We start from the raw sequence: 13942 nt of genomic DNA, 5'->3' as shown, positions 1-13942 counted from the left end.
CCCGGTCCTGAGGCTCCCAGGGCTGCGGGGCCCGGTCCTGAGGCTCCCAGGGCTGCGGGGCCCGGCCCGGGGCTCCCAGGGCTGCGGGGCCCGGGCGCTGGTTCCCCGGGCTTCCCCCCCTCGGGGGCTGCGCCCAACTTGTAGCAGCTTTTATTTTTTTTGGGAAGTTTCGCGGCGGGTTTGCCGGCAGAAGCGCCGCAGCGGGTTGGTTTTTTGGTGTGTTGTGGTTTGTTTTGGTTTTGTGGTTTTTTTTCTCCTTCTCCTCGTCACACGCTTTAACGTCAGGGCAGAAATGCTCATCTTTCTGGAGCTCGATAAAGTCGTTGCTCTAGCGGCAAAATTAAAAGCAGAGCGTTAAAATGCTGCCTTAGACGTCTGTGTGGATCAGCGTGCATCTCCATCTCATGCTTCCCTGAACTGTTCACCTTGTAATCTGTAGTTTATCATCTTGTGATCTTTATGTAGGTTCCCTTCAGGCTTTGGGGGAATTCTGTTACAAGATCTCTGCTTATATTTTTCTAGCTCTGCTGCTTTTTTATATTAAACATTTTCTGTTGCTGAAACTGCTACTGCATGCATTTTTTTTGCTATTTAAATACTTTCTTGGAGTTTTTGAGATAACTGGAACTCTGTACCCGTGCTGCATAGAAATCACAAGGACTTTGTTTGACAGCTGAAGGTTTGAACAGCATGCAGGAAAAAGCTCTGTCTGTCACCTCAGTAATCAATAAAGTACTTGGCCAAAACAGATGTTGCTTGCATCATACTGGTAATGTTGCCAAGAACAGGTTCTAAGGGAGGGTAGCAAGAAAGTTCTCTCTAATTTTCCAATAATTCAGTCTTAGGGAAGGATTAAAAAAATCACTAGTTATTGTGGATTTTAAAAAATTGCTGTGACTGACATTTTGATGGCACAACTGAGGGCACATTGGCAACTTAAGTTGATTATCATGTGCCTTTTGGCAAACAGATAAAGGAAGGTGAGAATGGACTTGAAATTTGAATTAGAAAGCAGGGGAAATGGTTCACTGAAAGTTATCTCTGGGCGTTGTACATGTCTTGTAGGGATCAGAAAGACATTGCAGGCAGTGCAGTTGAGATCATTAAACTGGAAGTGATTAAGGTGTAAGGTCTGGACTGTTTTGTCTGATCTGTGTGGTCCCTGGGAGCTGGAAGCCTGGTAGTAGTTGTAGTTTTGGATAGACACGGGCATTCCAGAAAATCTGAACAGTTGTGTAAATGGCTGGTTTACTTATAAGCCATACGGTTGGTTGCACTAATTATGGTGGATAAAAACAGACTTGTATTTTGTGTTTGTGATCAGTGAAACATTTAAGCATAGACTGAAGGAGTCTGGCCTTCCAGCCAGAACACCACTGCATTGCTTGGTTTTGTGAAGTGAGAAGAAATCCTGAAAATAATGGAATGGTATCTCAAGTGAATTTTGTTTCAGTTAATCCTGAGAATGAAAGTCATAGTTCACAGGGACAAGGAGAGCATGAGTGAGCTTTGCCAGAGCCATTGGGTAACTTGAGAAGTTGTTCTAGGAACGTGGTGGGTGTTTATTCTCTGTGTTTGCTGTATTTTTTTAAATTTGTTGGCATCTAAGGGTAGGGTCAAGGGCAGTTTTGGGGGTTTTATTGTGAAACAGATGTCAGTGAGCTGGATTTCTCTAACAAACATTATCAAGAGGACATGAGCTGGCAACTCTCTGACCTGGAAACAAACTTGAACTTTTGGACTCCATAATTGCTTGTTGTGCTAGTAGGTGGAACCAGGATTTAAATTCCCCTCTAGATCACCTGTCAAAATAAACCAGCCCCCGTAACCTTTAATGTTTAAATGGTTTAGAAGCTAGTGAATGTTTATCATTTCTTTACTTAGTGTTTTCACTTAATATTTTGAAATGCACTCCTTGGCTTGATCTGCTTTTTGCAGATCTCAGTGTTGTTTTTTTTTTCTTTCCAGTCCTCTGAATTTTACATAACCTATTCAGTCTATGGATTCTATTCAGTCTATGGATTCTAGGGTGTTTCTCACTAAATTGCAGGTTTTATTTTATGTACATTTCAAAATATATTTATACTTATAGATAAAAATACAAAAAGTATAGTTTAAAGCTCATTAGAAGCTTGTCCATTAAATTCCATTTGTATTCATTCTAGCTGTCTCCTTGGTTTGCACTCATTTTGCCATGTAGTGCCACAGTTACAGGGGAGTATTATCTTGCATAAGGGATCAAGTTGAACATTCTTTGAAGGAAAGATAGGATTTTAAGATTCGGATGGAAGAGCAAGTGCAAAGGAAAGTCCAGTACCTTAATATTTCTCACAGTCACATGGGGGGGTGTGAAACTGCTACGTCCAGTATTTTAGTGATTGAGAAACAATGCAGTCAGGAAACACGCTGATTCCCTGTGCCAATGTTTGACATATGTGGAAGAATTGCAAATCCCTCATGGAATTGTGTAGGTTTCTTATCTTTGGCTGATAATTTATTACACCTGAGCTTTAGGCTTATTTGATTATCTAGTATTCATTATCATTAAATAACTTTAGATGCATAAAACACATCAGTGGATTTATTTTGACACTGCTTTTTAAATTTTTTTCATAATTAATCTTCCTTCTACCCCTCCCATCCCCAGGGTCAGTTAAGTGAGAGCATGGACCATGGCGTCGTTGGCCAATATGACCTGTAAGTTGCTGCTAGAATGTTCTGTTTCCAACTACATAAAGCTCCTAATTTTCTTACATTGTTAAGTTAAATAGAACATCTTGTCACCCTTGTTCAATTTTGAGTTGTTTCTAGTAGTTTCACAATACCTTTACATTAAAATTTGTGAATTGTATCTTGAAATTAAACAATAATAATAAAAGAAAATCCTGGCAAAACTTGATGTTGTCTTTTAATCCTTGTTTTTCCCAACATTATCTATTGTACTGAATAATATTCTTTATAGTATCATTGTAATGCACTGTCTGCAGAACATTGTATGTTCTGTGCATTTGAGAAAGGCTCCAGTTGCATGGTACTCTGAAGCAGGTGAGAATTCAGAAGTTCTAAATTGATGCTCAGGAGACAGTTACCTTTAGTATGACTTCATTTCTAGATTTCCAGGTGGTTTCAGCCTGCCATGTTGTGAGAAGAAAGCTGTGAGAGTTAAAACAGTTCAGTTACATTTACTTTAGCAGATCAATCTGTTGGTGTTTTGCAGAACTGTAGCACAATTCAGAAACATCAGTAAATAATAGATCAGTCTTCTGTGGCACGTTCAGAGTTGTGTAACTTTTTTTGTTACACCTTTTTCTGCAAGATATTTATGTTCTAGAAGTCTTACCATGACTGCTGGGGCTGCTGAATGTGATCTGAAACTCAGCACACCTTACAGCCTTGCTTTTACTTGAGGTCCTGTAGGAATAGCTAAGTCAGTCTGAGGCTTTGGGCTTGTAAACTTGATTCTGGTGTAATAGAGAGATTTATTATGCATTAAAATGAAGCAAATCTTGAAACTGTAAATCCCAAAAATTAGCAGGTGATCTTTTCTGTGCAAGCTGCAACTTAGTGCTTGGCACAGACCTAAATGAAAGTTTTGATGCTGAGAATTCTAGTCACTCAGTTCTGTCATCTACACTCTGTGCCTTTCAGACAGTAATTTGCTTGCTTACTTTGGTTGGATCATTTTTGAGTATCAGGTAGTCTTATATTCTTGTTTTGGTTTTATCCAGTGGCATGGAACATTGTGAAAAATTTGAGATTTCAGAAACTAGTGTAAACAGAGGTCCAGAAAAGATCCGACCAGAGTGCTTTGAGTTACTGCGTGTGCTCGGCAAAGGTGGCTATGGAAAGGTAAGGAGCTCCTTTCTACAGAAGCAAACCCATTTCTCCAAAGGCAGTGAAAGTGCTCACTGTGCCTTTGGCAAAGCTTAATCTTGCCATCCCGTTTTCTGCTAAGTTCACTCTACCAGAAGGTGACCTCAGGGCTGCCAAGGCTGGTGTCCTGGGACTGAAGTCATTTGGTAGAACCTCACCAGCTGGTGGCAGCAGAAAATATCCCAAACTGGTTCTGGTGCCAATCACTAGCTCTTCTCCTTCAGGCAGCTTGCAGTTTGTAGGTGATTTCCTCTCTCTTTCACAAAACTTTGCTGTTCATTTGACTGCCCATGTGGTCATAACATGTGTCCTCTTGTGTGGTTGTGTAGGTGTTTCAAGTACGAAAAGTAACTGGAGCAAACACCGGGAAAATATTTGCCATGAAGGTTCTTAAAAAGGTAACCTCAATGTTCTGATTCCACTGCCATCTGAATTTTTAAAAAAACCTATCCCACCATTCAGCTTTTACATGAATACACTTTTTTTCATATGTGTAGTTGTTATTCAGGCACAGTTGGAATGAAACTTTAAATTGTTCTGTGTGGTTCTTAGCCGCTTGTTAACATAGGTCAGGAGGTCCCTTCCAACCTAAATTATTGTATAATTCTATTAAATAAATAGACTTAAACTTTGCAAGACACCTCTGATGCATAAATGGGAGGGAAATTTTCTTCATGATGGTGCTGACTTATGTAGCATTGTGATTTAGTAAAATCAGAACTGAACTAAATCTAAAAGTCTGCCTTGTTTAGCATTTTGTTCTCACATATCTGTGCTTTCTGTAGGCAATGATTGTCAGGAATGCCAAGGACACAGCTCACACAAAAGCAGAGCGGAATATCCTGGAGGAAGTGAAACATCCCTTCATTGTAGACTTAATTTATGCCTTTCAGACTGGTGGAAAACTCTACCTCATCCTTGAGTATCTCAGTGGTCAGTATATGAAATTGTTACTTCCCTGCTTTTTGGTTACTTGTGGAATTGAGAATTTGGATTTCTTACTCTACTTATAAAAGGTCAGCTAACTTGTTAGCATTATGCCTTACAAATGAAAAATTGGTTAATATTAAAAATACATACAATAATATAAATAAAGCTTCTAACTCAATACAATAGATGAATGGACCTTTTTCATGACAGTACAAGAGAGGAGGGTTTTTCATACCTTTTCTCCCATCAGACTTGGAGTTCCTGTGTGTTGCACTTAGATTGTGTGCAGTTGTGCAGAGTACCTAAGGTTTTCGTCACAGAATCACCAGGGTTGGTAAAGACCTTCAAGATCATTAAATCCAACCATTAACCCTACTCTCCCAAGTCCAGCACTAAGCCATATTCCCAAGCATCACATCTAGATGACTTAAACAGGAATGGTGATTCAACCCCCTCCTTGGGCAGCCTGTTTCAATGTCTGACAGCCCTTCCAGTGAAAAAGTTCTTCCTGATGTTTAGTCTAAACCTTCCCTGGTGCAGTTTGAGGCCATTTCCTCTTGTTCTATCACGAGTTACTTGTGAGGAGAGACCAGTGCCAACCTCAGTCCATGCAGGTTCTTTATGCAACAAGTAAATGTTGCCTTTATTTCACAGGCAGGAGAAGAGACACGAGGCAGTTTCCTCAGGCTATCCCCATAGAATGCTGTTGGGTTTTTTCAGCATGCTCTTTTGATTTCTTTTGGCATTTCTTTACGTTGCTAGTATTCTGAGAATAACAATAGTAAGTTCTCAGTTGTTTTTTGTGAAACAACTTTGTGTAACAGGACAGAATACCTGTTGGTTATAGATTTTCTGGAAAAGACTTTTGACTGACTAAAAATTATATTATAATAGAGTATAATGTAATTTTTTTGCATGACAGGAGGAGAACTATTTATGCAGTTAGAGAGAGAAGGGATATTTATGGAAGATACTGCTTGGTAAGTGAAACTGTTTTGGTAAATTAATAGTTCTGTGGAGTTTTTTTGAGTGCTTAAACTGTATACTCTGACTTCAAAAACTATATATAACTGCTTATTCATTTCATAGTTTAGTGGAAAGAGCAGTTAATTGAGTGTTGGAAGAAGCACACGTTCTGTGCATACCAGTTTGTGCTGGTGTAACTCCAGTCATAGTACAGAAGAAGATCCATTGCTGAGTGAGGCTATATTCTAGAGGGTTGTGGTAAAGGAGGTGTTTTGGGTGTTGGAGAAAAGACTGGGAAAGACTTTCTGTAAATGCAATCTGTTTTGGTTTTTTTTGTTGTTGTTCCTGATCCACACACAATTTTACCAGCCAGTTACAGAATTTCCCAGTCACTGTATTAGCTGTATTCTAACAATCAGATGTGTGAAGTGACAAAGGTAATTATTCTAAAAAAAAGAGAAAAAGTCTTTGGAGTAGTGATATTTTACATATAAGCAAGTTGCAATTATCTTGAAATATTGATGAGGCTTCACCCAACTGAATACAGTTGTGTCTTCCCACAGTGCATGCTGGCAGTGCCTCGGAAAAGCTTAGCTGTGCAGACAGGGCTGTACCATTCTTCTGCAGATGGCACCCTGGGTGCTATCCATGAAAAAAGCTTCACTTTTTCCCTTCAAATTTTGTAATCTGAATGTGGTAATACAGATTGGAGCATACCTTAACCACTAAGTGGTTAAATTTTAAATTGTATTTTCAGATCCCTCCAAAAAATATTCATGGTAAGGTAGATGCTGAACAGATAAACCTAATGCTAACAGCATCATTTTGTAGTTAATCTTGGGTCTCTCTGCCTTCTGGCAAAGCAACTTCAAAGGCATCATGTTTATCTCATTTTCTCATACACTTCTAATGATACTTCCAAGGCACTGTTGCTGTGTACATAATAGTCTTAATGTTTAAGATGCTTTGCATGATTGAATATGTCTAATTGTGTGGCATGTGTTTCCTTTCAGCTTTTACTTGGCAGAAATCTCAATGGCACTGGGGCACTTGCATCAGAAAGGAATCATATATCGTGATCTGAAGCCAGAAAATATCATGCTTAATCATCAAGGTAGTCTTAAGTCTTTGTACTAAATTATTCAGGGTGCTTTACCATTTGTTGAAGGCTGTTTTCTAAACTTAGAAGCAGTAAAATGCAATAGCTTGTTTTCTTACTTGAATGATGTTCTGCAATCTTTATGTTTAAATACATTTGTCTGTATGTGAGTAAGTCTTGGTGGTTTGCCTTGTTTGTCTTCACCAAGTGCAACACTTTCTTATGCAGGTACAATGCAAAGATTTTATCTCTTAAGTGTGATTACCTTCTCCTGTTTTCTAGCTGTATTGCTTTGTCAGAACACTGAAGATACCTGGAAGTAGTTCAGAGTTATTACATAGCCCTGCTGAAAATTTCTTGATGTTACTTACACAATTGTCAGAATTCTGGCAAGTCTTAAATTTTATATATTTAATTTCAGGTCACGTAAAATTGACTGACTTTGGATTATGTAAAGAATCTATTCACGATGGAACAGTCACACACACATTCTGTGGAACAATTGAATACATGTGAGCTGCATGATGAAACAGAAAAGTTTTACACTGGTCTGGGGGGTAATGGCTACATTTTGCCTTTTTTAACTGATGGTTCTTACGTTCAGTGACTCTTGGAAGTTTTACGTGATAAATGTGGTTTTGTTTGAAAGTAGGAGTCAGAATTAGTATAAAGCTTGTTAAAATACTTCCATGTTTTCAATTTTTCTGATTATAGGGCCCCTGAAATCTTGATGAGGAGTGGTCATAATCGTGCTGTGGACTGGTGGAGTTTGGGGGCATTAATGTATGACATGCTGACTGGAGCAGTAGGTGCACAGTTATACTTGCATGTATTTTTTCTTTGTTGCTTTTGTAGTTACCTGTATTCTAATTCAGAGGCATGTATAAATACATATATATTTGTATATATACAAACTGCAAGTAAGAAATGTAATTAAAATACAGCTACACTTCTGTTGAGTGCAGTCATGAGTTGATCTCATCCAAACAGTTACTTGGAAGTCCTCTTTGCAGTAATTTTATCTGCTTTATAAATTACTGAAGTGAGTTCTGTGTACACAAATAAGAACAAGTCCTATTTTTCCTCCCATTACAATGGTGCTTTCTAGCCTCCTTTCACTGGGGAGAACAGAAAGAAAACAATTGACAAGATTCTCAAGTGTAAACTCAACTTGCCTCCCTACCTCACACAAGAAGCCAGAGATCTGCTTAAAAAGGTAGAATTTTAATGAATGTCAGTACTACATGTGTATGTAGAAAAATAGAAATACAATGATAACACTATGGCTGTTCAGCCCTTGTTTTACTGCTAAGTCAATCTTGGTTCTGCATGATAAAGTGATTTTTCCTTGAAAATACAAATGTGGATTTTCTGATGATTGTGTTCATTCTGCATGGTAATAATACAAACAATGATTCGTGTCAGAACTAGTCTAGTCATAAGGGCACAGCTAATTTTTCTTGTTTGGATGTTGCTTCTCCTTAGCTGCTAAAAAGAAACGCTGCCTCACGTCTAGGAGCTGGTCCTGGAGATGCTGGAGAAGTTCAGGTAACTTTTTCTTACCTCAAGAGTTCTTAAATTACTTCATGGAAAATAAAACAGCTTTGAGGGTCCATCAGGGGAGGAGAGTGTGTCTGACTTGATGTGTCCTGAGCAACAAGGCAGTCACACATGACAGCTGATCTAAATTTGAATGCTTTAAAGCTTAACGAAAGCAGCTGTCTACCTATTTGATAATTTGAGAATGGAAAATTAACTTTTATTCTTTAGCTCTGTCTTCTAGTGGATCTTTTCTACTAGTTGCACAATCTTAATTGTACAGCCAACTACAGAGGAGCCAACACCACTCCAGCAGTCTGAGGAACAATTTGCCAGCCCCCATGTAGAGCAGCTCTTTCAAGGGAAAAGTGGTGTTTGTTTGCATTCAGAGTTGCACAGTTAAAAGTTAAGGCAGAGACCTGGTTCCTGTTGCTTCCAGCTTGACTTCTTTTTTTTTGGTGTGTGGTGAGATTAACAGTGTGCTAGAGAGTCCTGCTTACTTCACAGTTCTACTACTTTGTCACTAATACAGTGTTTTGACATTATTTTTAGATACTTAACTTTTAGAGTTGAAAAATGTAGAGGCCTTTTGCATGTCAACTGACTTTTTCTAATATTTTTCAAGGCAAACATGGTAGGGACAGATCTTGTCTGACTTGGAGGTATAGTATCAATTTTCAGCTCTCTGATGCAGTCCTGCAGAATCTATCACACTAGACCCATATGTGATTTTGGAAGGGAAGACACCACAGAGAGGGGCTGAAAAGAACATGCTTAATTCTGAAATTTCTGTGGTTTATACCCAGAAGGTGGATTATGACTCTGCTGTTGCTAACTCTTGTAGGCTCACCCGTTCTTCAGACACATTAACTGGGATGAGCTGTTGGCAAGAAAGGTGGAACCTCCTTTTAAGCCCTTATTGGTATGTACTCAGAATGCTGTGAGATATCCCTCATACACCTTTGGGAAAGGTCTTAAGAACGTGGAATCCAAAACTTAGAAAAGCTCTCACTCTTACAAACTGGAGTGGGTTGATATCTGGTACTTTAAATAGTTAAATGCATCAACTTGGGTTAGTAGTTCTCAGATTCACTGTTGTCAGATTAAAGCAAGAAACTGTCTGATGCAGGTATCTTTTCTTCTGAGAACTGATCAACATTTAAGAAATGAAAAACCTCTTTAGGTCTCCACACAGTATGAAATACTGGCTGCTATGAGCGTGCTGTTCTGTCTTATTACTCTGCAGTCACAGAACTCATCCATCACTGGAATAGGATCTTGCTTTTTTTTATATGAGAAGGGGGCAAAAATCAGCTACCAGCTCATTTATCCTTCTAACCTGTAGGTTAAACAGACTTGCAAGTTACAGTTATCTCTGAATTTCTGCTTCTAAATCTTACACAGTAAGTCAGTGCTTAGTTGAAACTAAGATGATAAAATAGCTGCTAAGCAAATGTAAATAAAGTCACCTCATTAGGTATTTTGTATGTTTGCTTATTAATATTTACAATGCATCTCAAGCATTCTAGGCAGTAATTAAACCTCAAACCAGTGATGTGATGAATAAGCCTCTATTATTATGTCTTGTATTTTGATGGTGTGGGGTGTCTTTTTTTCCCCTCTGGGTACAATTAGCTCCAGCAGCCGTGGGCATTACCACCCCAATACTTCCTGACTACTAAAAAAGTTTCACTTAAAACTGACTTAGGCATCACTAATGTTGTGCTTACTACAGCATGAGGACTCCAGACCTTTCCCCCCCCCCTCACCTTTTAAACTTAAATTCAGAATGATGCAAGACTTATGATTTCCAGACAAATTACCTGATGGTAGTTTTGAGGTTTTTTTCTGTTACTGGCAAATTTTATGAAAACTACTTGTAGAAACTAGATAGTTTTTGAAAATGTGCTTCCATGGTTGCATGAGGGCCTGCACAAATGCTGCCTTTTCAGTTACATTTACTGAGAGAAGGGAGCTTGGATGTATGTCTGTTATTCTTTGAATTTAAACAAGAGTCTTCATAGTCACTTATTCCAGAGTTCTCACCTATCCCTCACAGTATAAACACTTCTGTATCTGCAGAAGTGGGATAAAAGTATCTGGAGAGAGACTTGGAGAAACTAATGGTTGCAACTGATCTGTACTGGTTGTGACAAGGGCTAAAAATTGCAAGAAGCTGGCATTGTCTTTCTAAAAGTTTTCGTTTGTGATTTGGGATTATTTTAATTTTTTTAAAGGCATCTTTTTAATTTGTGTTCCTTTTTGATCCATAATTTTTTGCCCCTCCCCCTTGCCTTTATTTCTCAGTGTCAGTGCCCATAGTGACCTCCCACTGGCAGCGACAGGATTCCGACACCACTCCAGGGTTTTACTCCAGCAGAGCTCTGCCAAAAACCTATGGAATGAACTCCACCCAGAGGCTGCACTGATCACCGCTAAGCCATTTGGTTGATATCTGTAATATAAACCCTTAATCATTTTGTTTTTGCAAAGCAATCTGAAGAGGATGTGAGCCAGTTTGATTCAAAGTTTACACGTCAGACACCTGTTGATAGCCCAGATGACTCTACTCTCAGTGAAAGTGCCAACCAGGTCTTTCTGGTAAGTGAGCCAGGGATGAGCGTGTGACGCCTGTGGAAGAGGGATGTTGTGTTGGAACCAGAAGGGCATTTCAGGTGAATAAGTTCTATTGACTCTTTCCACCTGATGCTTGAAGCAAACTATTGTGATTTTAAGCACATTCTGCAGCAGATTTGAAATGTTTAATGGCTTTGAAAATGCTTTAGCTTGATACTGCTGATGTTTTCTTTATACAGATAAACCAGCTAACAAACGTTGCTTATTTTCTGAAATGTCAGCATTCTAATTCATAGTTGCATTATGAACCCTGGCCATGTGATTGCTTCCATAGTCATGCAGGGCACAATGTCCATTCTATGGATCAAAATTAATTAAATTGAGCATGCCTGTGGGAATCTGATCTGAGTAGAAATGTATGGGGTGAGCAGGCACCTGGGTGATGAACTCCCTAAAGTCCTGCTGTTCACTTCAGGAAGTGAGTACAAGTTCATATGTTTGTTTACTCTCCTTTTTCTAATTTTTGCTTCCTATTTCATGACTGTCTTAATTGCAGAAGTGTAATAGATGTAAATCTTGCCTGTATGTTACAATCCCTCCATTCCTGTTTTGCAGGGTTTTACATATGTGGCTCCATCTGTACTTGAAAGCGTAAAAGAGAAATTTTCTTTTGAACCAAAAATCCGATCACCTCGCAGATTCATAGGTAGCCCTAGGACACCTGTCAGGTATCTTTTTGGTTTTTTTTCTTTTTTTCTAATGTTTTTTTTTGCAAGTAGATGAAATAGATCTGCACTAGAAATAGAAAATGTGGCCTTTCGTCTCACTAAGCCCATCACTTCTAATGGAAGTGCAGCTTTGATCCTGTTTTACAAACCACATTATTAGAGGCCAATCTGTGGTGTTTGGCAGCACAAGAAGTACTTGCTGTTCAGTGCTGACACAGCCTCAGAGTCTGGTGACCCTGGGACACCATTCCTGTAGAACTGGTTCAGAACATCTGAAGTACTTATGTGCCGCTAAAGAATCATGTTAGTACAGAAAATTTCTTCTGCAATCTTCTAGAAATGTTTCCTGACTTCTCAAATGAGAGAATTTTACTTTACAAGAGACTGTGATAGAAACTAGACGTGGAAACTCTCAAACTTCTGGAAGTGGAAGGAAGAATTAGATGCTTCTCAATAGGCACTTGAGTTCAGCTTCCTGCAGAGTAAAGGACATACCTTGGTGCTGTGTGTATCTGCATCTCTGATTTTTATATTTCTTGTTTTAAAGCCCTGTAAAGTTTTCCCCTGGGGAATTCTGGGGAAGAGGTGCTTCTGCCAGCGCATCAAACACTCAGACACCTGTGGAATATCCAATGGAGACAAGTGGAATAGAACAAATGGACGTGACAGTCTGTGGAGAGGCCTCAGCACCACTTCCAATCCGGCAACCAAACTCTGGGCCATATAAAAAACAAGCTTTTCCCATGATTTCCAAACGACCAGAGCACTTGCGCATGAATCTATGACAACACCATTTATTTTTTTTTAAGCCTTTGAAGGTGGAAAACAAAGAACGGACTTAAACCCCCGTGAAGCTGAACCACGAGGGCTTGTGAGGTTTACTTTTAAAAAGTGACAGTATCAAAGAATCAGTCATTGCACAGAGCGACTTGGAAAGCAAAGAAAAATGGATTATTTTTTTTTTTTTTTCTGTCACTCAATGGTGCATAAAAAAAAACTTTAGCAAATGGTATTGCAGAACTCTAGGCACATCATCTAACTGATTTGCAGTGACATCTTCTCACCTTATCAAGGATTTTTCAGCTTGATAGCTTGAAACTGACAGTATTAAGGGTCAGGATGTTGCTTCAGAATCGCTGGTCTAGTCGTGAATGTGTCGAGGAGGGTTAGCCCTTTCACTAGGCAAAGAAAGAAATGCCTGTATGCTTGCATCTGAGGAATAATTAGCATGCAAGCTTGGTTAAGCTGTTTCCTACAATGGGGTGGAATTAAAGATGAGAGATAAAATTGATTGGTATTTCACATTCGAAACATAATGAGTTTTTTTATATATATAAAATATATATTTTTCAAATAGATTTTTTGATTCTGCTCATTATGAAAAGCATCCCAAAATTAAAAATGCAAAAGAATTGGTTGCTGTGAAGAAAGTAAAGGCTCTAGTTCTGATTCTTACTCTCTTGAAACAACAAATCAGAAGCGAATCATTTGATTACCAGCTTGGCAATGTGTGGGGTGGGAGAGAACTGTTTCCCTTGCTTACCCAGCTGAAATACCTGTTCCTGCAAAGAGAAATGGATCTAATCAGACAGCAGTGCTGCTATGTTCTAGGCTTAACTGGAAGCCATGGGCTCACACACGTCCTGCTTATTTCATCCTTGTCCTCAGCAGACATTTCACTGGGAAACATCACTTTGGTGCACACCAGTCCTTAGGTGGGGACAGCTGAACACGTTCAGATTCTTACCCATAGGAAAGATCAGGAAAAGGTCCATTGGAATGAATACAAGGTCAGTAGAAACACATAGGAAGTACCACAGGAAACAAATTCTCCACAGTATAAGGAAATAAACCTTTTTGGATCCAGTGGGTAAGAATTTGGGGGTTTTTTTTATTATTATTTTTAAATGAAATTTTGCTGATGGGAGTTCCCTGCCATTATACCTTTCTAAATTTCTCAACATTTTTTTCTATGCTGGGGCAATAAATTTGCTGATTGTATGAGAAAAGTGTTACAATGGCCTTTCAGTGAATGTCTTCCACAGTGGGTCAGAACTTCAGCAACTTAATTTAGGAAACATGTTCTAAGGACACTATTTATGTTTTTGGAATTGTCACAATCTGTACAAATGACTTCCAGGTACAAAGAATAAAATAAAGGTAACTTTACCTTACTTAAATACTTCCTGCCTTAAAGAAAGCATTTCCATGAACATAGCTGGTGAAAGGG

The 13942-nt window shown here is 38.9% G+C and overlaps 1 protein-coding gene across 2 annotated transcripts; it reads left to right on the top strand.

Annotated features, from left to right (window-relative positions):
* The first annotated feature begins 2653 nt into the window (after positions 1 to 2653).
* Positions 2654 to 13639, top strand: RPS6KB1 (ribosomal protein S6 kinase, 70kDa, polypeptide 1). 2 transcript variants are annotated; one of them, XM_010009059.1, is made up of 14 exons: positions 2654 to 2697; positions 3729 to 3849; positions 4203 to 4271; positions 4659 to 4806; positions 5726 to 5783; positions 6783 to 6883; positions 7290 to 7380; positions 7583 to 7673; positions 7977 to 8084; positions 8354 to 8416; positions 9252 to 9329; positions 10901 to 11008; positions 11600 to 11712; positions 12260 to 13639. In XM_010009059.1, the coding sequence occupies exons 1-14, from the start codon at positions 2666 to 2668 to the stop codon at positions 12495 to 12497; spliced, it is 1419 nt and encodes a 472-aa protein (XP_010007361.1). In that variant the 5' UTR covers positions 2654 to 2665; the 3' UTR covers positions 12498 to 13639. The 2 variants fall into 2 exon arrangements, with proteins under 2 accessions (XP_010007361.1, XP_010007362.1); XM_010009060.1 differs by lacking the exon at positions 4203 to 4271 and having other exon boundaries at positions 12260 to 13221.
* Positions 13640 to 13942: the final 303 nt, after the last annotated feature.

This window comes from Chaetura pelagica, unplaced genomic scaffold (genome assembly GCF_000747805.2).
Source record: "Chaetura pelagica isolate M959 unplaced genomic scaffold, ChaPel_1.0 scaffold72, whole genome shotgun sequence".
NCBI classification, from domain to species: domain Eukaryota; kingdom Metazoa; phylum Chordata; class Aves; order Apodiformes; family Apodidae; genus Chaetura; species Chaetura pelagica.
This window is presented reverse-complemented; position numbering and strand designations above follow the sequence as displayed.

What these genes read in the sequence shown, in the direction of transcription:
- RPS6KB1 (XM_010009059.1), top strand. Translation starts at nt 2,666, where the DNA reads ATGGACCATGGCGTCGTTGGCCAATATGACCT. An exon ending in CCATGAAGGTTCTTAAAAAG is followed by an intron (nt 4,272 to 4,658) that starts GTAACCTCAATG and finishes TGCTTTCTGTAG; the next exon opens with GCAATGATTGTCAGGAATGC. An exon ending in TATCATGCTTAATCATCAAG is followed by an intron (nt 6,884 to 7,289) that starts GTAGTCTTAAGT and finishes ATTTAATTTCAG; the next exon opens with GTCACGTAAAATTGACTGAC.